Source organism: Maylandia zebra, unplaced genomic scaffold (genome assembly GCF_041146795.1).
Source record: "Maylandia zebra isolate NMK-2024a unplaced genomic scaffold, Mzebra_GT3a scaffold11, whole genome shotgun sequence".
NCBI classification, from domain to species: Eukaryota; Metazoa; Chordata; class Actinopteri; order Cichliformes; family Cichlidae; genus Maylandia; species Maylandia zebra.
Genome location: NW_027490041.1, coordinates 449338 through 471554, shown reverse-complemented (window position 1 = coordinate 471554; position 22217 = coordinate 449338). Strand labels below are relative to the sequence as shown.

Below are 22217 nucleotides of genomic sequence, written 5' to 3'. Positions count from 1 at the left end.
AGATTATTTTTATTTTTCCAGTTCATGAGGACTGTTTTCTTGGCTATGCATAGGGCAGTGAAGATCATATGGGCGATATTCTTTTCTGAAGTGACATTAGCTAAGCTGCCCAACAAACACACTAAGGGGGAAGTTGGAATGTTACATTTCAGACACTTTGATAAGTCTTCACATATCTCGCGCCAAAACTTTTGCACTGGTGGACAGAACCAAAGAGCGTGGATGTAATTGTCTGGTGTATTGCCTTGACAGTGTGAGCAGTTGTTGGAAGATGTAAAGCCCATCTTGAACATCCGATGACCTGTATAGTGCACTCTATGTAATATTTTGTATTGAATTAATTGAAGACTGGGATTTTTAATTAATTTAAAAGTTTTTAAGCAAATCTGAGACCAGAAGTTTTGGTCTAGGTTGACTGATAAATCTGCTTCCCACTTTGCAGTAGGAAGGGATATTGATTCATCTAATTTAGAAAGTGTTCTGTATATTTTAGATAATAATTTGGGGGATTTAAGAGTAAGAAAATGTGCCGCACTTAGTGGTGTTTGTAATTCAACTTGACTGAGGTTAAATTTCTTTTTTACTATGGATTTAATTTGTTGATATTCTAAAAACCTTGTCTTGTTGATCCCATATTGTTCAACTAGTCTGTCAAATGGAATAAATTCTGTTCCCTCTAATATATGTTCTAAGTATTTAATTCCTTTACAACTCCATTCTGGGAAATTAATCATATTATTGTTTTGTAATATGTCAGGGTTATTCCAGATAGGTGTACGTTTGCATGGGATTAATGAAGACTCCGTTATTTTTAGAAACTCCCACCATGCTGTTAGAGAAAAGCTGATGTTGATACTTTTAAAGCATTCATGTCTTTTGATGTTTCAGCTAATAAATGGTAGGTCTGAAATCTCTAGATCCTTGCATAGTGCCTGTTCAACATCTAGCCAGGGCTCAACTAAGAAGGTATGTTTTAACCATTCTGAGATGAACTGAAGCCTGTTGGCTAAGAAGTATTGGTGAAAATTAGGCAGATCTAATCCTCCTCTATCCTTGGTTCTTTGTAGCGTTTTTAAGCTAATACGCGGGGGTTTATCTTTCCAAAGGAATTTGGAAATATATGAATCCAGAGATCTGAACCAATCTTGTGATGGTTTGTTAGGGATCATCAAAAATAAGTAATTTATTTTTGGCAAGATCATCATTTTTATAGTGGCGACCCTTCCCATGAGTGATATGGGTAAAGATTTCCATCTAGTCAGATCGCCTTCTACTTTCTTTAGAAGTGGGATGTGGTTTAGTTTAGTTAAGTCTGAAAGCTTAGGAGAGACATTAATACCTAAATATTTAATATTTCCGGATTGCAGTGGGGCAGAGGAAGAGTTATGGAAGGAGCAGTTAATGGGGAGAACTGTAGATTTTGGCCAATTAATTGAATAATCTGAAACTCTTGAAAACCAGTTTATTAAAGTAATTACCTCAGAGAGGTTGGTTTGTGTGTTTTGCAGAAAAAGCAACACATCATCCGCATAGAGACTGATTTTATGTTCTATGTTCTTACATTTTATGCCCTTAATTGTTGTAGCCTGTCTAAATGCTGCTGCTAGAGGTTCGATAAAAATTGCAAAAAGTGAAGGGGAGAGTGGGCATCCCTGCCTGGTGCCCCTCAGGAGACAGAAGCTGGGGGATGTCTGGTCATTTGTTCTGATACGAGCCGTTGGGGAATTGTATAATATTCTTATCCAGTTTATGAAAGAGTTTCCAAAACCAAATTTGTGTAAAGTTGCGAATAAAAATTTCCAATTAACTCTGTCAAATGCTTTTTCTGCATCTAGAGATAATATTATGGTTTCGATGTTTTTATCGTATGAGTAGTCTATTAAATTAAGTAATCTACGAGTGTTTGTTGAGGAGTGCCGACCTTTTATGAAACCAGTTTGGTCAGGATGAATTAAGAGGGGGGTCATTTTCTCTAATCTCTTTGAGAGAGCTTTGCAGATTATTTTAAGGTCTACATTTAAAAGAGAAATTGGACGATAGCTTGAGGGAAATAAAGGGTCTTTGCCTGGTTTTAGCAGGAGACTAATGTTGGCAGAATTCATATTTGGTGGTAGTCTGCCCTTTTCCTCGATTTCCTGCAACATGCTGTGGAATACTGGTGCCAAAATTGTCCAGAATTCTTTGTAGAATTCTGCAGGGAAGCCGTCTGGACCTGGAGCCTTATTATTGTGCATACTTATCAGGGCTTCCTGGAGTTCACTTTGCGTCAGTGGTGAATCCAGTTCCATTGCTTGACTGTCTAGTAATTTTGGAAGAGTTACGTTGTCAAGAAACAGATCAATTTCATTTTTAGATGGGTTTATTTGTGGTGAGTATAAAGTTTCATAGAAATCCCTAAAAATGTTGTTTATTCTTCCAGGATCATATATTGTGTTCCCCGATAAATCTTTAGCAGCACATATAGTTATTTTTTCTTTATTTATTTTTAGCTGGTTAGCTAGAAATCGACCTGATTTGTTACTGTGTTCAAAATTCTGCAAGCGAAGTCTTTGTATAAGGAATTGTGTTTTTTTATTAATAGTTTCATTTAATTCTAGTTTTGTTTTGCATATTTTGTTCAATGTTTCCTGATCTTGGTGGGACGCGTAGGCTTCTTCTAGTGATTTGATGTTTTTTTCTAATTCCTGAATATTTTTGTCTTCTTCTTTCAGTTAAGACAGCTGGCCAAGGTAAAGCCATACCTCCTAACGTCTTTGAGCGTGTTATTCACCTTTTCCTTACTTGCAGATGAGACTACTGCAATTCATTGTGTTATGGTCTAGATCAGGCCTCCATCCATCGTCTTCAGATGGTTCAAAATGCAGCTGCTCGCCTGCTAACTGGTACCAAACGGAGAGAGCATATAACCCCAGTTTTAGCTTCTCTACACTGGCTTCCTGTCTCCTACAGGATCCAATTTAAACTTCTACTTTTTGTTTTTAAGTCATTAACGCCCGAGCCCCTCCTTACCTGTCTGAGCCCCTCTCTGCCTATGCTCAGGACAAACCATGAGGTCCAGCTCAAAACTAATGCTGTCCATCCCACGGACTGACCTCACATCCCGTGGTGATAGATCCGTCTCTGTGGCAGGTCCCAGACTCTGGAATAGTCTCCCCTTAAATATTAGATCTGCACAAACAAATTTAAATCTTTACTAAAGACTCATTTCTATGCCCTGGCTTTTAACACACTATGACCCAAGCATTCTGGTCTTATTTGAATTAGTTTAGTTATTGTTTTAATTCTTTTACTGTCCTATTATTGTTTTTTACTGTTATTATTGTGTTACATTGTTGCTTTTAATACCATTTTTATATTGTTAAGCACTTTGTGCAGCATCGGCTGTTTGAAATGTGCTATAGAAATAAATTTGACCTTGAAACCAAATCTCCTTAGGAAGCGATTTTATTTCATTTATTTATTTAGGACCGTGCATGTTAATGAACATAAATGTAAAAAGAAAAATTACATGAATGTAAACATGCCAGATTATAGCCAAAGGCTAATTTCCATCTTTAATGAGGCCGTGTATTAAGTTTCACACAGCATGGGTGGAGCAGCTACTAACCATCACTGCAAGCTCGACAGCAGGAGCCGTCTTCCTGTCGCAGTATACCCCAAACAGCTAATTATTGGACCGCAGGGAAATGGGACGGGTGTTGGTGCCATGAGGGAAAACCGTCGTTCTCCTCGCTCCTCCCTTTGCCTCCTGCTTGCTCCTGCCGACCCCGCTGGTCTCCGTTTTCCCCGACACTGATTAAACCCCTCCTCTTCCCTAACAACGTTAGGCCCCTTTGATCTCCAGCACTTAAAACCAGCAGCTACCATTGTGCCATCCAAAACATCTCTGTGGTTGCTATGGTTATTCACTTAGATACAATTACTATAGCAACAGTGTTTCTGAGGGCTGGGGAGGAAGTGGCTCAGCAGGGATCCAGGTGGAGACACATGAAAGACACAGGCTGCATATAAACGGTGGATCGGTGAGGGCGGGCCCTCCTCGCCAGCCTCGACATCGATACGATTTCTCTTTATGTAAATACGTGACACAGATATGTATGTTGAAGAAAGACAGAACATCCTTTCACACGATCCTCTGACACACTTGTCTCTACAATTGGATGTGAAACAGACTTGAAAGGAAAGAAGTCGTGTCAGGTATTAACAGATATATCAAACACATTATCTTCATATGCAGGGGTTAAGACTCTGTCATCAAACACCTTTACAGAGAAAAGTAGCCAAGTGTGTGAGATGATAGCTACAGTGAGTGACAGCTTAGCAAAAATCCTGAAAGTTGGACACTTAATGTCAGCTTTGTCAGCCACACAGCAGAGCTCACAGAAGGCCCACAGCTCTGATGACTCAGTGGATGGAATAAAGCCCTCCAATGTGAACTGCACAGTGGTGTCATCATCACGTGTCTCCTTCATCTTCTCTGGGATGGATCAATAGATGGCTGATCCAGCCCCGTGTCATGAGGCAGTGCTGCCTGGTTGGCAGAATCTGACCCCAGACCAGCTATATACGATGTACAGTGTTCAATCAACCTTTCACTGGGCATGTGTATAAGGTCACAGCTGTCAGTGTGCTGGATATTTGCATTGTTTTCAAATGTATTCCACTACAGACTACAGATTACATGCCCCAAAATGTATTCTGTAACGTTACTCAATGAGAGTAATGTATTCTGAATACTTTGGATTACTTAATATATTATCATGCTGTTTACAACTACATGAATGTACTGTTGCTGTGATTTATTACTGAAGGTCCGCGGCTCCGAACCGTAGTAAAGGGACCTCTGGCTAACACGTCGGGTTCGTGTCGGGTTCGTAGCTGAAAACGAGCTTTACTTTGTTGTCTGGGTCAACTTTGCTAGCAGAGACAGAGAGGCGTTGAAAGGCTGCTCCAACAGAACTTATTGTCAAAGGAGCAGAACAGAGTCAAACCTTCTGTTCTTAGAACTGAAGAAGCTTCTGGATGAGAGGTGAAACGTCTTCAAGCAACTTAAAGAAGTCCAGACGCTTTTCTTTGCAAGCTCCTCAGACTACGATGACCTGGATGACTGAGAACCTTCACAGACAACGGAACTTATTGTTTTCGGAGGAAAACAGGAACACGGTGTACGGTCGAGTCTTAACAGCTTACTTACAGCTGGGCTCGTCAGGCTCTCTTCTTGCAGTGGTTATTATTATATTTACATGCTTCCAGCTCCCGTTTCTGCTCGGTGACAGCTCGTGCTTTTCCTTTCTCTCCCTCCCTCGCTCACAGACACATCACGGGTACAGCAGTCCATTCTCCCTGCAGCACGGACTACACTGCCCATGATGCTACATTCTGCCTGTTAGCTTAGCACAACAACAACAACAAGGCCTCTCTCACCCAGGAAACACGCAGCGTGTCACCCTGTAACCATGGCAACCACAACGCTGCCGCCTGGAACAACAGAACATGTCAAACAAACCCAAACAGTCCTGACCCGCCACAATATGAAACAGGAAAGTACCGCCGTGTAATCCATTTATTTCAACAAAGTAACTGTATTCTGAATACCACCTGTTTAAACGGTAACTGTAACAGAATACAGTTACTCGTACGTGTACTCTGTTACTCCCCAACATGCAGTGTAATCCATTTATTTCAACAAAGTAACTGTATTCTGAATACCACCTGTTTAAACAGTAACTGTAACAGAATACAGTTACTCGTACGTGTACTCTGTTACTCCCCAACATGCAGTGTAATCCATTTATTTCAACAAAGTAACTGTATTCTGAATACCACCTGTTTAAACAGTAACTGTAACAGAATACAGTTACTCGTACGTGTACTCCGTTACTCCCCAACACTGGATATTTGTCATATAATTGAAATATCATTAAACTCACTACTCGTACTCATAAATATGGTCCGTGCACAAAGCAGCGTCGTCTCTTTCTAACCATCCCTGCTCCAACAAACACGAGGTTGTTTCCATCGCTGCTGCTGTTCCATGTTGTTCAGCTCTTATTGTTACTGTAAGTCTCGTAGTTCTTATTTGTGTGAGGCTTTGCTCCTGCCCGTCACTCTGCTGCTGTTCCATGTTGTTCAGCTCTTATTGTTACTGTAAGTCTCGTGTTTCTTATTTGTGTGAGGCTTTGCTCCTGCCCGTCACTCTGCTGCTGTTACATGTTGTTCAGCTCTTATTGTTACTGTAAGTCTCGTGTTTCTTATTTGTGTGAGGCTTTGCTCCTGCCCGTCACTCTGCTGCTGTTACATGTTGTACAGCTCTTATTGTTACTGTAAGTCTCGTAGTTCTTATTTGTGTGAGACTTTGCTCCTGCCCGTCACTCTGCTGCTGTTACATGTTGTTCAGCTCTTATTGTTACTGTAAGTCTCGTGTTTCTTATTTGTGTGAGGCTTTGCTCCTGCCCGTCACTCTGCTGCTGGAGCACCGGGATTTCCCCAATCAGGACAATAACGGATGTTTCTGTTCGTTTCTGGTCTATACATGTTTTATATCAGAGCATCTCCCAGAATCTGAACTGATCAAAAAGTGCCGACATGTCCGGAGGGATTTTGGCCCACTGCTCTTTACAGCTGCTTCCACAGATTTAGTAAAGGAGGCTCTGGAGGCTGGCTAGCCCACTTCTTCTTCAGCCCCTGCTTTGTTTGCACCCATCCACGGCCACCACTGTGTGTTTGACTGTGGGGATGTTGGTGTGTCACACTCAGCATTTCTCAGCCTTCAGCCAATCATCCAGACGGTCAAACCTCAGACGGGCTTGTACATGCTAAACCGCGTGGGTGCTGCAGTAGTTCAATCCTTTACCAGTGTTACCAGTATGTGGTGACTGTCATCCACCTGCCTTCTCACCATTAACCAGCTCCTCCTGTGTGAGTTTGGGCCCATCCAGCACCTTTCCTGTGATCATCCTCCGCCCATGAGGCTGACTGATCACATCATGGTCAGAACTGCTGCACCCACAGTCACCGAGCTTCATGCTGACGCCCTTTGCATCTATATGCTGAGAGTCCCACAGCCAGTCTGTGGGATCCAGGGTTGTAGAGGATCACACACTTCATTCAGGGACATGCAGATCTGTTCATAACTGATATGTTTTTTGTTCGATGTTTCTAAACTCAGGTAAAAATCAGAGACTGTTCATTTCTCTGTAAGTGAGCAAACTTATAAATTCAGCAGGGAGGATAATTGTTTCCCCGTCGTAGTTCAGTGTAGCTAGTCTCTTAACCCCCAACCAACCCGCTGCACCTCCTCCCTCCCCTCCCTCTCATAAAATATTGAGAGAGCCTGGCACTAGGCCAGACTCCCCCCTCCCTGTCTGCCAGGCAGACTGACGGAGCATGTGGCTGTGGGAGGGGCACGAAGGGCGGCTCGGCTGAGGAGATACAGTAACCATGAACATATTCGTTCTCTAAATGAACGCCACGAGTTGTTCCCACAACGAGCTGCTCTACTCTGAACTCATTCACACGAGCACTTTCTGCTCGAGTGCTTCCTCTGTTCACAGCCACACTCACGGATGCGCTGGAGAACAGCTCGGGTAAGAAGTGTGAACAACATGCTGGCATTTCATTCTACCTGCAGTGGTCAAATCAAGGCAGTGGTCAAATCTAGCTTCTTTCAGCTCAGGCAGCTGCAAAAACAAAGCCAATTCTTTCACGGCAGCACTTTGATCCAGGCCTTTGTCAGCACTCGGCTGCATTACTGTGATGACCTTCATGTTGGGGTCAGCGCATCATATATTAGTCAAAATGCTGCAGCTCGTCTTTTAACTGGCACTCGAAAGTTTGAGCACATTTCCCCTGTTTTAGCTTCACGTCACTGGCTGCCCATTTCTTTTAGGATTCATTTTAAAATTCTTTTATTTACTTTTAAAGCTCTCCATGGCCTCGCCCCATCTCATCTCTCTGAGCTGCGACAGCCTCATACAGGCCAGCTGATCAGCTGCTCCTGCATGTACCCAGGACTGGGCGTAAACTTAGAGGAGATCCTGCTTTTGCTGTAGCAGCTGCAAACTGTGGAGCGAGCTTCCTTTGGAGATCAGACAGGCCACTTCTTTACCTGTTTTTAAGTCTTGAAAACCCGCCTCTTTACCCTGAGCTTTGACACCACGTGAGATGTTGGTTTTTATTTCAGTTGTTTTTAGCTGATTCGATGCTGTTTTATCTTGTTTTGTTTTCATTTGATGTTTTATGTGTTTTATTTATTTATTTTGCTGTTTTCTGTTGTTCTATTGTTTTAACTTATTTTCCGTGCAGCACTTTGTTCCTGTGCTGGCTATTTTAAAGTGCTTTATAAATAAGATTGGATTGGATTGGACTGCCACCAACAGCTCTGTAACACACTGTGCACACAATGCTATCATTGTCTTTTCTTTTTAGCTGCTTTTACATTTTAGTTGCTGACTTCTGATAAACTGAATAAAACAGGAGAACACACAACCTGGAAATCTTCAACCACACACAAAATACATACGTTTCCCTGGTAAAGTACACAACCTCTGCAGTACCGCTGAGTTTTCTACAAGCGCACAAAGCTGCTACCAGCTCTGCTGCTGTGACCTGTGTTACCTGTGTTAGGCTCTTACATCCATACGATGGTTGAAGGACCGGCCGTGTCCCGTCTTCCTTCTGTGCATAATCGTGGCCCCTGCTGGAAGCTGACCCCGTTCTCCCACAGTGTTGCTGAAATGGTGAAACTGGAGCACGAATCGATCTGGGAGCTTTGATGAGAGATCAGCTGAAGTTTGACTGCAGCCTGATTCACTTTAGGACAACCAGTTTGCTTTGAATGTTTTTCTGCCTGATTCATTCTGATACACAAACACAGGCTGAACGGTGTCTGTGCTCCCACATCCTCAGTGTCCGTCTCAACACCTCTGCATCCTTCACTCACTTCTTAGCATGCAGGACGTGTGTGTGTGTGTGTGTGTGTGTGTGTGTGTGTGTGTGTGTGTGTGTGTGTGTGTGTGTGTGTGTGTGTGTGTGTGTGTGTGTGTGTGTGTGTGTGTGGGTCCGTGAAATCATCGTGATTTCTTTAGCTCATTGTTACGACCCGTCTAGGGCCAGGCCATAACATGAGCGAGGCACTCGCTTCCCCCCCCAAGACCCAAGCAGTCACGAACAACAAATCCGTAGATGTGAAGTGATTTATTTACAAGGTGAATAAAGAGAACCAAAACGGGAGTGTCAACACTTCAGGGTGAGCCAAGGCCAAAACAATAAACAAAACAAACCTACACAAATCCCGCACCCCTGACCTCACCAAAATAAAGCCAAAAATAAAGACAGAGTCTGACCTCCTTAACTAACTCAAAACAGGAGAAAACGGGTGATCAAAATAACGGCAGCTCACCCCTACCCACTCCACTTCCACAACTTTCAAGCGTATACTGCAGCCAGCGGCTACCACAGGACTACTGCTGGGTGATGAGGAGAAACGCGAGGGCCTCTCCCGCTGTAGCACTCCAGCCTCCTTTTAATGGGCGGGTCCTCCAGCTGGATCCAATCACGCCGGGGCAGTATATCCACGCACCAATCGGAACAGGGCCCTGGCACAGCTAAATTAACATAGAAAAAAAACACAACACCTGCACAAACAAACACATGGACATACAAGTTCGTAACACCCCCTTCCATAAGATTTAAACAATCCTCCTATTGTTTAATTCCTAAACTACAAAATTGCTCTCGACAGGGCGTCCGCGATGACATTTTCCGTCCCTTTCTTATGCTTGATCTGCAGGTTGAAGTCTTGCAAAAGAAGGGACCAACGCATAAGTCTCTGATTTGAGTTTTGCATCTGGGAGAGAAATACCAATGGGTTATGGTCAGTGAACACTTGAACAGGGATAGAGCTGGATCCGATATACACCTCGAAATGCTGCAGGGCTAACAACAAGGCAAGGGCTTCCTTTTCAATGGTACTGTAGTTCATCTGATGTTTGTTGAATTTTTTTGAAAAGTAACAAATTGGGCGATCCACGCCGCAATGGTCTTCCTGCATAAGGACAGCTCCTACACCAGCCGCACTAGCGTCAACCTCGAGCTTGAAAGGGGACATGAAATTCGGGGCCGTAAGAACAGGGGAACTGCACAGTAACGCTTTCGCAGACTCGAAAGCAGTCTGACAAACAGGCGTCCACACAAAAGGCTTCACCGGACTGATCAAATCGGTGAGAGGAACGACAACAGTGGCAAAGTTCTTACAAAAACCCCTGTAATAACCACACATTCCTAGAAATCGGCGCAGCGCCCTTCTCGTTTGTGGGACTGGAAACTCAACGATCGCCTGTATTTTCGCGGTCACCGGCAGTATCTGTCCCTGACCCACCTGTTTTCCCAGATATGTGATGGTGGCTCTGCCAAATTCACATTTGGCTAGGTTCAACGTAAGCGAGGCCTCCTGAAAACGGCTGAAAACAAGAGAGAGTGTTTGTAAGTGGTCAGACCAGGTGGATGAGTAAATGACAACATCGTCCAGGTAGGCATCGCAGTTATTCACGCCCGCCAGTACTTTGGCCATAAGGCGCTGGAAAGTAGCGGGTGCATTACGCAACCCAAACGGCATAACCGTATACTGGAGAAAATGATCTGGCGTGACAAAAGCAGATATTTCAGAGGCTCGGGGAGTTAAAGGTACTTGCCAGTAGCCTTTTAACAAATCAAGTTTGGTTACAAACGATGCCGATCCCACTCTATCAATACAATCCTCCATTCTAGGAAGAGGAAATGAATCAGGTTTGGTAACAGCGTTAACTTTCCTGTAATCATTACAAAACCGAGGAGTGTTGTCGGATTTTGGTACTAGCACACACGGCGAACTCCATGCGCTGGCGCTCGGAAAGGCTAAACCGTGTTCTAAGAGATAGTCAACTTCCTTCTGCATTATCGCCCTTTTCACTGGGTTCACTCGGTAAGCATGTTGCTTAATCGGTTTATGTCCTTCCACATCAATATCGTGGCACAGGACCGCAGTTTGACGAGGGTGATCAGAAAAAAGTGATAAGTTCTTTTCTATCAGATCAGTGATGTCAGCTCGAGCGGGTTCAGACAGGTGGACTAAATATGTGTCTAAATCATTTAAGATCTCCGAATTTTTCAACCGGCCGCTACCCAGCGCTTCACTTTTCTGGAGTAGCCCGTCATCAGAGGGTTCATAGGGAGAAACAGTACTAGCGGCGCACACTGGAGACGGCGCACCCGAAGGACTCCTCGAGTGAAACGATTTTAACAGATTAATATGACAAACCCTAGACTTTCTCCGGCGGTCTGGGGTCTGGATCACATAGTTGTTGTCACTGAGTTTTTGTTCCACCACATATGGGCCAGCGAACTGAGCTGATAAGCTGGACCCTACCACAGGCAACAACACCAACACTTTCTCTCCCGGCTGAAAACTTCTACGAACAGCCTTTTTATCATAACGAGTTTTCATTTTAGCTTGCGTATGGGACAGATTCTCTCGAGCTAACTGACATGCAAGGTGAAGCTTTTCCCGAAGTCCGCTAACATAATCCAGAACATTATGCTGAGTTTCAGAAGTTTCTGACAACCACTTCTCCTTCAGAAGGCGGAGGGGACCGCGGACCACGTGTCCAAACACCAGATCCATCGGACTGAATCCCAAGGATTCCTGAGTGACTTCTCTGACTGCAAACAACAATAACGGCAGACCCTCATCCCATTCTCTATCCGACCCCGCGCAGAACTTGCGCAGCATAGCTTTGAGGGTTTGATGGAATCTCTCCAGAGCACCTTGACTTTCTGGGTGGTATGGACTGGATTTTACATGTTTTATGTGCAACTCCTCCACAACCTGTGCAAACACTTTTGAAGTAAAATTCGTTCCTTGGTCTGTTTGAATAACCTTCGGAAGCCCGAAAGTAGAGAAAAATTTAAGTAGTGCCTTTATCACCGGTTTTGCTTTCAGCGTGCGTAGCGGAATTGCCTCCGGAAACCTTGTTGCTGAACACATTATTGTAAGTATGTATTGGTGTCCGGATTTGGTTTTTGGCAGGGGACCCACACAATCCAATATTACTTTTTCAAACGGCTCACCTATTACTGGAATAGGATGTAACGGAGCAGGTGGAATGGGTCTGTTAGGTTTCCCCGCCATCTGACATGTGGTACAGGTACGGCAATATGCCACCACATCAGCTTTTAACCCTGGCCAAAAGAAGTTGCGCAACACCCGATGATATGTTTTGTTCACCCCAAGATGTCCAGCCATGCTGGCATCATGCGCTAAGCTAAGCACCTGCCCTCGATGTGGCTTCGGCACCACCACCTGCGTAGCACCAGACAAACCACACCGGTCAGAGGACCACCTCCTCATAAGAACTCCATCTTGCAAAAAATAAGAAGTGGGTGATTCACTTCCTGCACTCTTAGCTGCAGATAGAAAACAGGGAGCCAGTGATGAGTCATTCTGCTGAGCAGTTATCAATGCATCCCTATTCAATTTCTCATCCAGCTCTGGCATCAGTTTTGTCACATCATTTCCGCTTGCTATTCTGCCACTCTCACGGCTGGGAGATTTTCTTTCGTCTAGCGTCGCCATAAACGTGTCAGCAACATCCACAACATCATCAAATTTGCGCGATTGCGCACGAGTGATTGCACAAACAGGAAACACATTTAACAAAGGGGCGGCAACCTCGGTGACAGAAGAAATAGGCGTTTCCACCACTTCAGGCGGTGGAAAAACTGTCCCACCAGCCAAGTCATTTCCTAAAATAAACGAAACCCCTTTAATCGGCAACTGGGAACTCACCGCAACTTTGACATGCCCCGTTTTCACGGGCGAATGTAAATGGACTTTGTGTAACGGCGCCCGAAGAACGCTCATCTTAATTCCCCAAACCAACACATCCGAATCACAAGCAGTCTTATCTGACAATGGTAGTACACTATCCAACATAAACGACTGATGCGCACCTGTGTCCCGAAGAATAGTAACAGGCACTTTGTCCCCCTCTTCTCCCGTCACAGAAACAAAGCCTTTCGTGATGAATGGTTTAAAACGTGGCTCTATTTCTGCATCCACATGGTGCAAATCACGGGTGAGAGTGGAATGCGATTTAGGCAAAGGGACAACTTTGATGAGACCTACGCCCGCTGGATTTTTAGAGCCTTTGCGCTGCTCTTTCCTCCGGAGCGCAGGACAGGCAGCGATTAGATGTCCGGGTCCGCGACAATAAAAACAGTCGCGATTAACACCATCCTCCTGTCTATCTTTCAGTCCTATCTTTGGTGACTTTATCTTCCTTTCCTGTCCCACCCTAATATTCTGTGAGACAGCGGCTGAAAATATAGTTTTGTGGGTGAGAGTGAACTCATCAGCCATCACTGCCGCTTTAGCAAGTGAGGTCACCTTTTGCTCATTCAGATAAATAACTACTTGGTCCGGCAAACATTTTTTGAATTCCTCTAACAAAAGAAGCTCTTTCAGCCCCTCAAAATCCTGTGCTTTACTGGCCTGCAACCATCGTTCAAACAGGCGACTTTTCTCACGGGCAAACTCCACAAATGTCTGATTGGCGGTTTTTTCACACTTCCTAAATTTTTGACGGTAGGCTTCTGGGACGAGCTCATATGCCTGCAACACAGTCTTCTTCATGACGTCATAATCCAGGCTATCTTCAATCGATAAACTGGTACACACCTCCTGGGCTTTGCCAACCAATTTGCATTGTAACAGCAGCGGCCAAAATTCCTTCGGCCAACTTAACGCGGCCGCTATACGCTCAAAAGCGTTAAAATAGGAATCCACTTCGGCCTCACGAAACGGGGGAACCAGTTTAACGTGTTTGGTGATGTCAAAACCTGTCGGGACCGCGGTGGACGTACTAGGATGACTAGAGGCAGATGTGGAGGGCTTTCGCTCCAGCTCCAAAGCTCTGACACGGAGGTGCATTGCTTGTACCTCAAGCTCTTTAGCACGGGCTTCCACCTCCCTAATACGGAGGGTCAAACGGAGATCTTCCGTAGACCGCCCCGCCAGGGGTTCCCCGGCCGTACCAGACCCAGCTGCTTCAGGCTTCGCCCCAGCAGCATCAGAGTCCGCCTCGGCTGCATCAGAGTCCGCCTCGGCTGCATCAGAGTCCGCCTCGGCTGGTAGCACGTTAACAGGCCCTTTGGGATCCGGCCCCGGCTCAGCCTCCGGAGCCACCTTCACACCCCCGCCATCAGGCTGCTCTACAGCTGCCTTCGGGGCAGGAAGAACGCCTCGCTCCACCAACTCTGCACACAAAGCGTCCCTAACCACCGCTTTGCGGGCACCATAGGACACTTGAACGTCATAACAACTAGCAATGATAAGCAAATCCGCTTTCCTGCACTTCACAATTCTATCCCACGAAGGCGAAGTAACAAAATCATCCAAAGAAAACTCCATAATTCCACACACCTACCACCCCCACACCCAAGAAAACCGCCAACAGACCAAACACACGCAAAAACCCACAGGAAAAGGCAGAGGACGAGCCCCCAATTCATGTTACGACCCGTCTAGGGCCAGGCCATAACATGAGCGAGGCACTCGCTTCCCCCCCCAAGACCCAAGCAGTCACGAACAACAAATCCGTAGATGTGAAGTGATTTATTTACAAGGTGAATAAAGAGAACCAAAACGGGAGTGTCAACACTTCAGGGTGAGCCAAGGCCAAAACAATAAACAAAACAAACCTACACAAATCCCGCACCCCTGACCTCACCAAAATAAAGCCAAAAATAAAGACAGAGTCTGACCTCCTTAACTAACTCAAAACAGGAGAAAACGGGTGATCAAAATAACGGCAGCTCACCCCTACCCACTCCACTTCCACAACTTTCAAGCGTATACTGCAGCCAGCGGCTACCACAGGACTACTGCTGGGTGATGAGGAGAAACGCGAGGGCCTCTCCCGCTGTAGCACTCCAGCCTCCTTTTAATGGGCGGGTCCTCCAGCTGGATCCAATCACGCCGGGGCAGTATATCCACGCACCAATCGGAACAGGGCCCTGGCACAGCTAAATTAACATAGAAAAAAAACACAACACCTGCACAAACAAACACATGGACATACAAGTTCGTAACATCATGAACACAGTGTGGGGTCAGTGTTAACAACATGGTGCAGAAAGGAAACACAAGCGTGGAGTCGGTGGGATTGTGCAAACGGTGGCTCGTGCATCAATCAGCTCCAGCTGTGATGCATCTCTTTGATTAGTGGGAGCAGCAAACTCCATCCAGACAGCTTCCTTTCTTTTTTTCACTTGACTGATCGATCAGCGCACAGCTCCGTTTAGCACACACGCCATCTTTAACGACGGCGTGGAGTCTGTGCCCTGTTCCTCCCACACACGAGTGTTCGTTCATGTTCGGCCTTGTGTCTGAGCGTTTCCTCTCGGTGTGTCTGTAACGAGGAAGCCACGGGCAGGTCGCACACAAACGTGTGGCTGCCGAGTGTGCGAGTGTGGCAACGTGTGGCAACTATTCTGGTTTCCACATAAACACTGGTGGCAGCTGCTGCCATGGCAACACCATTGTGCTCCCTCCCTCCCTCGCTCGTCTCCCCTCCCTCTCCCCAACCACTCCTCTCTCTCATGCTCCGCCGGCTCAGAGAGCGAGGACCAGAGAGGAGAGAGGTCAGCTCGATTCAGAGGACAGAAAGAAGAAAGGAATAACCCGGAGTGGACGGGGACAGGATGAGCGAGGACAGCCACTCCCACTACAGGCTGGACCCCAGCGATCGGCTCAACGGGCTGGGAGAGAGGAGGAAGAGACCCAAGAAGGTAAACGAATAGATGGAGAGCCACGTGGTGCAAAGTGTGTAAGGATGGAGCACCCCACCCTGCAAAAAGAGAAAGGAGGTGGGGTTAGGTGAGGTTTGTTTATGTGCAGACGAGCGTCCACATGATGTTAGGAGCACCGAACCATCTCTCACCCCGTCGTCTCCTGTGGAGTGTGTGGCTGCTCCCCCACAGCAGTTGTATCCTCTCTCATATCCTCCGTCTCCTGGTGTTGTGTTGCTCCACAGTGAGTCGTAGTAGGAGGCTCACATGCTGTCAGGGTGGGTCCCTGCTCGCTCTTTGTGTGCCTGTCGTTGGGGGTTTTGCTGTTTGCAGCTATCAGGAGGTTTGTGTTGTAGCCTGATGTGAGAAGTGTTGTTATTGTCATCATTTTTAACATTTCTGCACCGCTACAATAAACAGACACACACCCATCAGCCTGTTTACAGATCTATACGCCCATAAAGACGTGAAACACACATTGCACAAATCTACTATAACGTGTTCATATGTGTTATAAAATAAAGAGGTAAAGTATTAGCTGTTCAGGTTGATTCATAAATATGACCTCAGCACGTGAAATCCTTCTGCTGACATCCCTAAAAGCTCGTCAGACCAACGAAGCCGTACAACACAAATAACCAGACCAAACCAGGGTTGTGCGTCTGTTGTTGAGAACATTGTCAGTAAACCACAGATCAGTGTTTATGTACCAGTGACGTCCTGTCAGTCTCGATGTAATGATTCCTGACAGCGCGTCTTTGTGTGCCACCTGCTCGCTCAGCAGCTACACAACCCAGGAGCTCAGTTTTGAAACAAACCTTAGCACAGTGTTTGTGTGTCCGCCGGGAGTGATGTCTCACTCCGTTTCCATCCTTTTCTCGTGAACAGCGATCTGGTGTTTCTGAGGACACAGAAGCATCCAGCGTCATTATTTTTGTGTATGTCGTGTGAGCTGAGAGTGGAGCGCTGCAACCAAAGGTAGTGAGCGCGTCAGCCTTTAATGTCGCGGCTGGTTGTGCGATCGTGTCGCCGCTGAACTCGTGTGGCCTGAAACTGAGAGTTTGTCTCAGGGATCTTTACATTTGAAGTCAGGTAAACAGGAGCAATCATCCAGTGAACTAACAGAACATTCAGGAGCATTTACTCTCATGAATGTCAGACAAACTGAGGTTTGTGTGTCAGTTAGATTCTTTAAGTCATTAAAGTGTCTCTGTTAGGAAAAGCATCTGTTTCCTCCACTTCTGCAGAACTGCGTGACCTGTAGCATCATTGCAGGAAGTATCCTGTGACAATGAGTGACTGCACATCATCATTATCAACACATAAACCTGTGGTCTGGACCTGCAGTTCTTATTTTTACTGTCTGGTTTTGTGTAAAGCAGCACTTCAGTAAGCACCTGTGAAGCACACAGTCATAGTCGGGTAATGAAGCGATCCATATGTGAAACATATTCCACGTCTACAGGATAGTGGAGGTTACATGGGTCAACCTGGCAAACTGTACCAGCACATGTGATCACACTGATAGCAGAACACAGGTATGTGAGTCTCTACGACGAGGTCAGAAACCAGTAACAAATGTTTCATGTGATTCGTTTTTCTCCAGTTTGTCTGCAGTGAACCTTAAATACTCACTGAACCAGCTGTTTCCTGATGTGGTGACGTGTGTCGGTGATGAAGCCAACACTCTGTCCAGTGTTGGGCAAGTTACTTGAAAACAGTAATCAGTAACTAATTACTTCCCAAAAAAAGTAATCCCGTTACTTTACTGATTACTTATTTTCAAAAGTAATTAATTACTTAGTTACTTTTTAAAAACACGATTTCCAACCTGAAGAGGTGATAAAGCGATAGATCTTTCAGCCCAATTCTACTTTTTCTGCATAATCCATCATACAAAATGTAATCAAATGGAAAAGTCTCTTTTTAAAACTTGTTTTATTAGATTTAATCTTTTAACTTTATGCATGAAGCAAACATTTAATTATCTGCAACATTCTCTGACTGGAAGAAATTAGTTTAACATTTAAACCTATTTCCTGCACATTCCAGCTCATAAAATAAAATATTTTGTGTGTTTACACTCAGTCTTTCAAATAGATGCAAGTAAAACACAGCAGAAAATAAATAAAGTCAAAGACTCAGCGGTCCTGTTGCTCTATTTTCACCTGTAAAGCAGGAGTGGGGCAGGCGGAGGTTTACCCTGGTGCAGGTGTGCCGCGGTCAGTGGAAGAATCCGCGAGTTTCTCTGTGAGTTTCCCATTACGTCGTAGCTACTCGGTGCTTGTTGGAAGTTTAGGGGTTTTTTCGCTGTAAAAAGAAGTTTTCTTCCCACGCACAGCGGACACTAATGTTTTTGTCACTTTTATGGAATCAAACTCAAAGTAAGGTCAGTACTTCCACGCTTTAAACGCTGCACGCTCATACTCTCTCTGCACTCGATATGTGATCCATTGTTGATCTGCACACAGCTGTTGTCACTAACGGCGCACTCGCTTACGTCACTGTCGTGAGACATTCTCGCAAAAAAATCACGGTTTTAGTAACGCAGTAACGCAGCGTTCCTACGGGAAAGTAACGGTAATCTAATTACTGTTTTTGCAATAGTAATCCCTTACTTTACTCGTTACTTCAAAAAAATAATGGGATTACGCGTTACTGGAGCGTTGTTCTCCTCTGTAACAAAGCAGTGATAAAGGAATAGATGCTGATTTTATTAACTTGTGTCTTTGTGCTGCTGGATTCAGTCTGAAGCAGGCAGCAGTGCTGAACCTACCAGTGTAAATGTGATGGTGGAAGCAGAGGCCAGCACTTGGCAGTGCTAAACACAATAAAAGACTCACAAGTTCCTGCTCAAAGGTCAGCTGCCTTCAGATCAATCATTAACCTGCAGCAGGTTGTGGCCTGATGTGTTTGTAAGAGTTTCACTTTCAGGAGGAGAAGATTTAAACGAGTCACACAAATGTGAACTACAAAGTCTGTGACACACAATTTATGCAAACTGCATGAAATCTGACCTGAAGAAATCCAGTCTTCTGCCTGTTGTGGTTGTGACAGCTGCTCGTAGGAGAGTTTGTTTGTAGGAGGTGGAGATGTTCTCAGATCAAGTGCGTAATCGTCTCTTTGTGTAGACGCTAAAAGCTGTGAGCCAAAACTCTCTGCTCTGAAACTCTTCACTCAGTCCTCACGCTGAGAGTTTAGAGGCTGAACTTCTTGTTCCTCCATAACACTTTTCATGAAGCAGCAGAAATGAGCTTGTGTTTCTCAGCAGTGCGCACACAGAGAACCGATCCTCTCTGCTCAGTCTGAACAAATCAAAGTGAAACGTCAGTGAAAACACAGCTGCTGATCAAACTGTGTCAGATTAATGCCTCAATGTTTCACTGTGAGGTTAAAAAATACATAAAAATGATTTAAAGAAGTAGGAGGCAGATTTTCACAATAAGAGCACTTTGTTTTTAATTCAGTTAATGTCAAACTGTCATCAACACCTCTGTGTTGTCTCTGAGCAGATTCAGGCATTACTCAAATAATAAAGGCTTTTTTTTTCACTATTATACTTTTCATTAGTCTCCAGGTTGATGATTATAAACAGAATTATTAAAGTTTTTATCATTTCAGGCTGAAAATCAACATGAATTTGGTTCTAATCAAAGAAGCTCCTTTAATGTGTGTCATTAAAATCCTCACACAGACTTAAAAAGGTGACATTAACATTAAAATAAATGAAAGAAGCTTCAGCTGAGAGCTTCATGCAGTCATCATCAGCAGCTCATAGCAGTCACAGCTCTTTATTACGCAGCTTTGCAGGAATTAAAGTGGCTGAAGTGTCAGAGTTTGTGTGAGAAGCTGCTTCATGGACAGCTGTACACACGTCTTTATTATTTCTTCATAAATCAAACACACAGGTTTGTCTGCAGATGATTTAAAGTGTGTCGTTGTGCAGTTAAAGCTGTTTGTGTGACGCCCTGATCTCCTGTGAATGAAACAGCCAATCAGATCCATCAGAGAGAGAGCAGGAAGTGTTGTGTGTTTGTGACAGAACAAGGAAACAGTGATGATGATGAACATAAAGGTCCTCTGATGTTTCCTGTTACAGTAACGCTTGTTCATCTGTTGCTCTCCTACACTTTCCTATAAATAAAGGAGAAAAAGTCCGTTTAGTTTCATTTCCTACAGCTCAGAGTTACACTTCACATTCCTGCTGTCACATCAAAAAGCTTCACTTTGGTCCAACATCTACATGTTAACATGAAACACAGACAGACTCAGAACATCTGGAACATCTGCACTTTGACCCAAGCTGTTATAGCAGGATATTTTCTGCATATTTCTTATGTTGGACCTGTTTGAACTGTAAACGACCTGTAATCATCTGTAAATGGTGTGAGACACACTGAGGCCACCTACAGGGCAGCTGGGGAACAGCAGGGATCTGAAATCATATGAGACGTTAGTGAGTGAGAAGAACAAACGGACTTAAGATGGCTCGAAGTGATCAAAGTTGATCTAAAACAGAAGATAAATCCAAAGCAGCATCAGATGAATGTTACCATTTCCAGTTACGGTGCCCTTCATCTAATATGGAAATGTGTTGTTTTCTTTTTGTCGTGTTGTTGTTCTTCCTATTGTGTTTAGGCCAGAGATGCTCTTCAAACAGCTGACAGACATGACCACATTACAAGAACATGGTGTGAGTCCGATTTGATATTCCAGTCAACGCTGAGAGACCTTAACCAGGAAGTCAGAGGTCAGCTGATGCTGCGAGCAGGAAGTGAACCAAGGGAAAGGTCCACTCTACTCAATCTCAAAGAAAATATGCTGGTATTTGTTGATGTTGATGGTACAATAAAAATATATAATATAATAAATAATAAAATATCATGTGATGATGAGATGTGTTGTTGGTGTTTGTATTTTCTGTAAATGTCTTTTTAATGTAAATGCTTTGTTCCAGACGGACAGGGAATCAGTTGCTGTACGATGACATCATCTTGATGTTGACGAGGAGGGCGAGAAAAACTAGTTTTGTCCTGCAGATGGCGATCTTGCACCGTGTTCAGAGAGCCGACACTTTGATGGTGCTGCTCTACTCAGCTTACTTTAGCCTGGGTTGGACTCTATATGAGCAGCTTCCACTCTGGTTTCACTCTTAAACACACTTGTTTGATTTCACTTGTAAAAGTTGAAGAATAAATATTTTATTACAAAATTATTTGTTGATGCATTTTTTTAGGGTCAAATATCTTGTTTGATTTGAGGAATGAACTGTTAGGGTGGAAAAAGTGAATCAGGTTAAAATAGTGGTGCTTTATATCAGTGAAGATGTATAATGTAATTTAAAATGTTGATGATGGGTTGTAGTGGGCTTGTACTTACAAAACTGCCTCATTTTATTGGAACGATCCACAGTTGCATCCATTCACGGATGACATCTGACATCATTTGACATCTGGTCTGAACACGTTTGTACACAAGATGCCTCAGTTCTGGATGTTCCCACAGACTCCTCTGTGCACCTAAAGAAAAGGTCAAGGGTCAGCAGCACATGTAGTTGGGACAAGTCTTCAGTCGCACAAACTACACAATGATTTTCCTCCAATGACGACTTTTCACTTGCAGAAATGGTCCTGTGTGATTTCCAGGCTGTGATATAAAAACTAGTTCCTAATGGCAGCGACTCACTCAGTAAACATGTGTTTCCTTCACCAACCTCACACACAGATCCAATAAGATCAGGAAGTGGGCAGTATAGTACAATATGTGTTATTCTGTGCTGCACTGCCCAAACTAAAGATCTGCTGAAGTGTTGGAAATGATCCAGATGTTTATTTTGGACGATACAGCAGAAGATCAGACATGAAAGTGGAGATAACACAGAAGACCTGCAGCAAAGGTCAGAGGTCAGACTGGGCCCTGGATTCAACAATGAGCCAATGATCATCAAGCAGTGACTAAAGCAGAGCCCTGACGTTCTGACATTCATCACACAGTCAGAACAAATGTCTGCTGATGACTTCATCTCATGAAACAACTGATAGATGTCAGTTCATTGATCAGCTGAGCTGCTGATCTTCATCGTCACAGAAACATTCAGCTTGTTTCAATCAGTAAATAACTCCCACTACTCCCAGTTTGAACTGTTCCCACTCAAAATGCTGTGAGAACAATGATCATTGTAGGACTTCACAAACATCACGTGTTGTTTTCCACATGTAAGATCAGCAAACACACAGAAACTTCCTGTTGCCACACACGGCCTCTAAAATCTCTTCCACGCTTTCTGTCTGAAGTCCACTCTCTGTGTCGGATCCACAGGAAACAACAAGATCTTATTAACATGGTTTTCAATGTGTCTCCTTCCAAAAAGTCCAACCAATGAACAAATGTGT

At 44.3% G+C, this 22217-nt stretch overlaps 1 protein-coding gene across 3 annotated transcripts in view; it reads left to right on the top strand.

Annotated features, from left to right (window-relative positions):
• Window positions 1-21190, top strand: part of LOC143415982 (uncharacterized) — a 41311-nt gene extending 20121 nt beyond the window's left edge. The window contains exons 1-3 of one of the 3 annotated variants that reach the window (XM_076881349.1): window positions 15137-15825; window positions 20464-20649; window positions 20783-21190. In XM_076881349.1, coding sequence (XP_076737464.1) covers window positions 15739-15825; window positions 20464-20649; window positions 20783-20812 — 303 coding nt within the window. In that variant the 5' untranslated portion in view covers window positions 15137-15738 and the 3' untranslated portion in view covers window positions 20813-21190. Of the gene's footprint in view, window positions 1-15136; window positions 15826-20463; window positions 20650-20782 lie in introns of those variants that run through there. The other 2 variants (XR_013096408.1, XR_013096407.1) reach the window with 2 other exon arrangements.
• Window positions 21191-22217: the final 1027 nt, after the last annotated feature.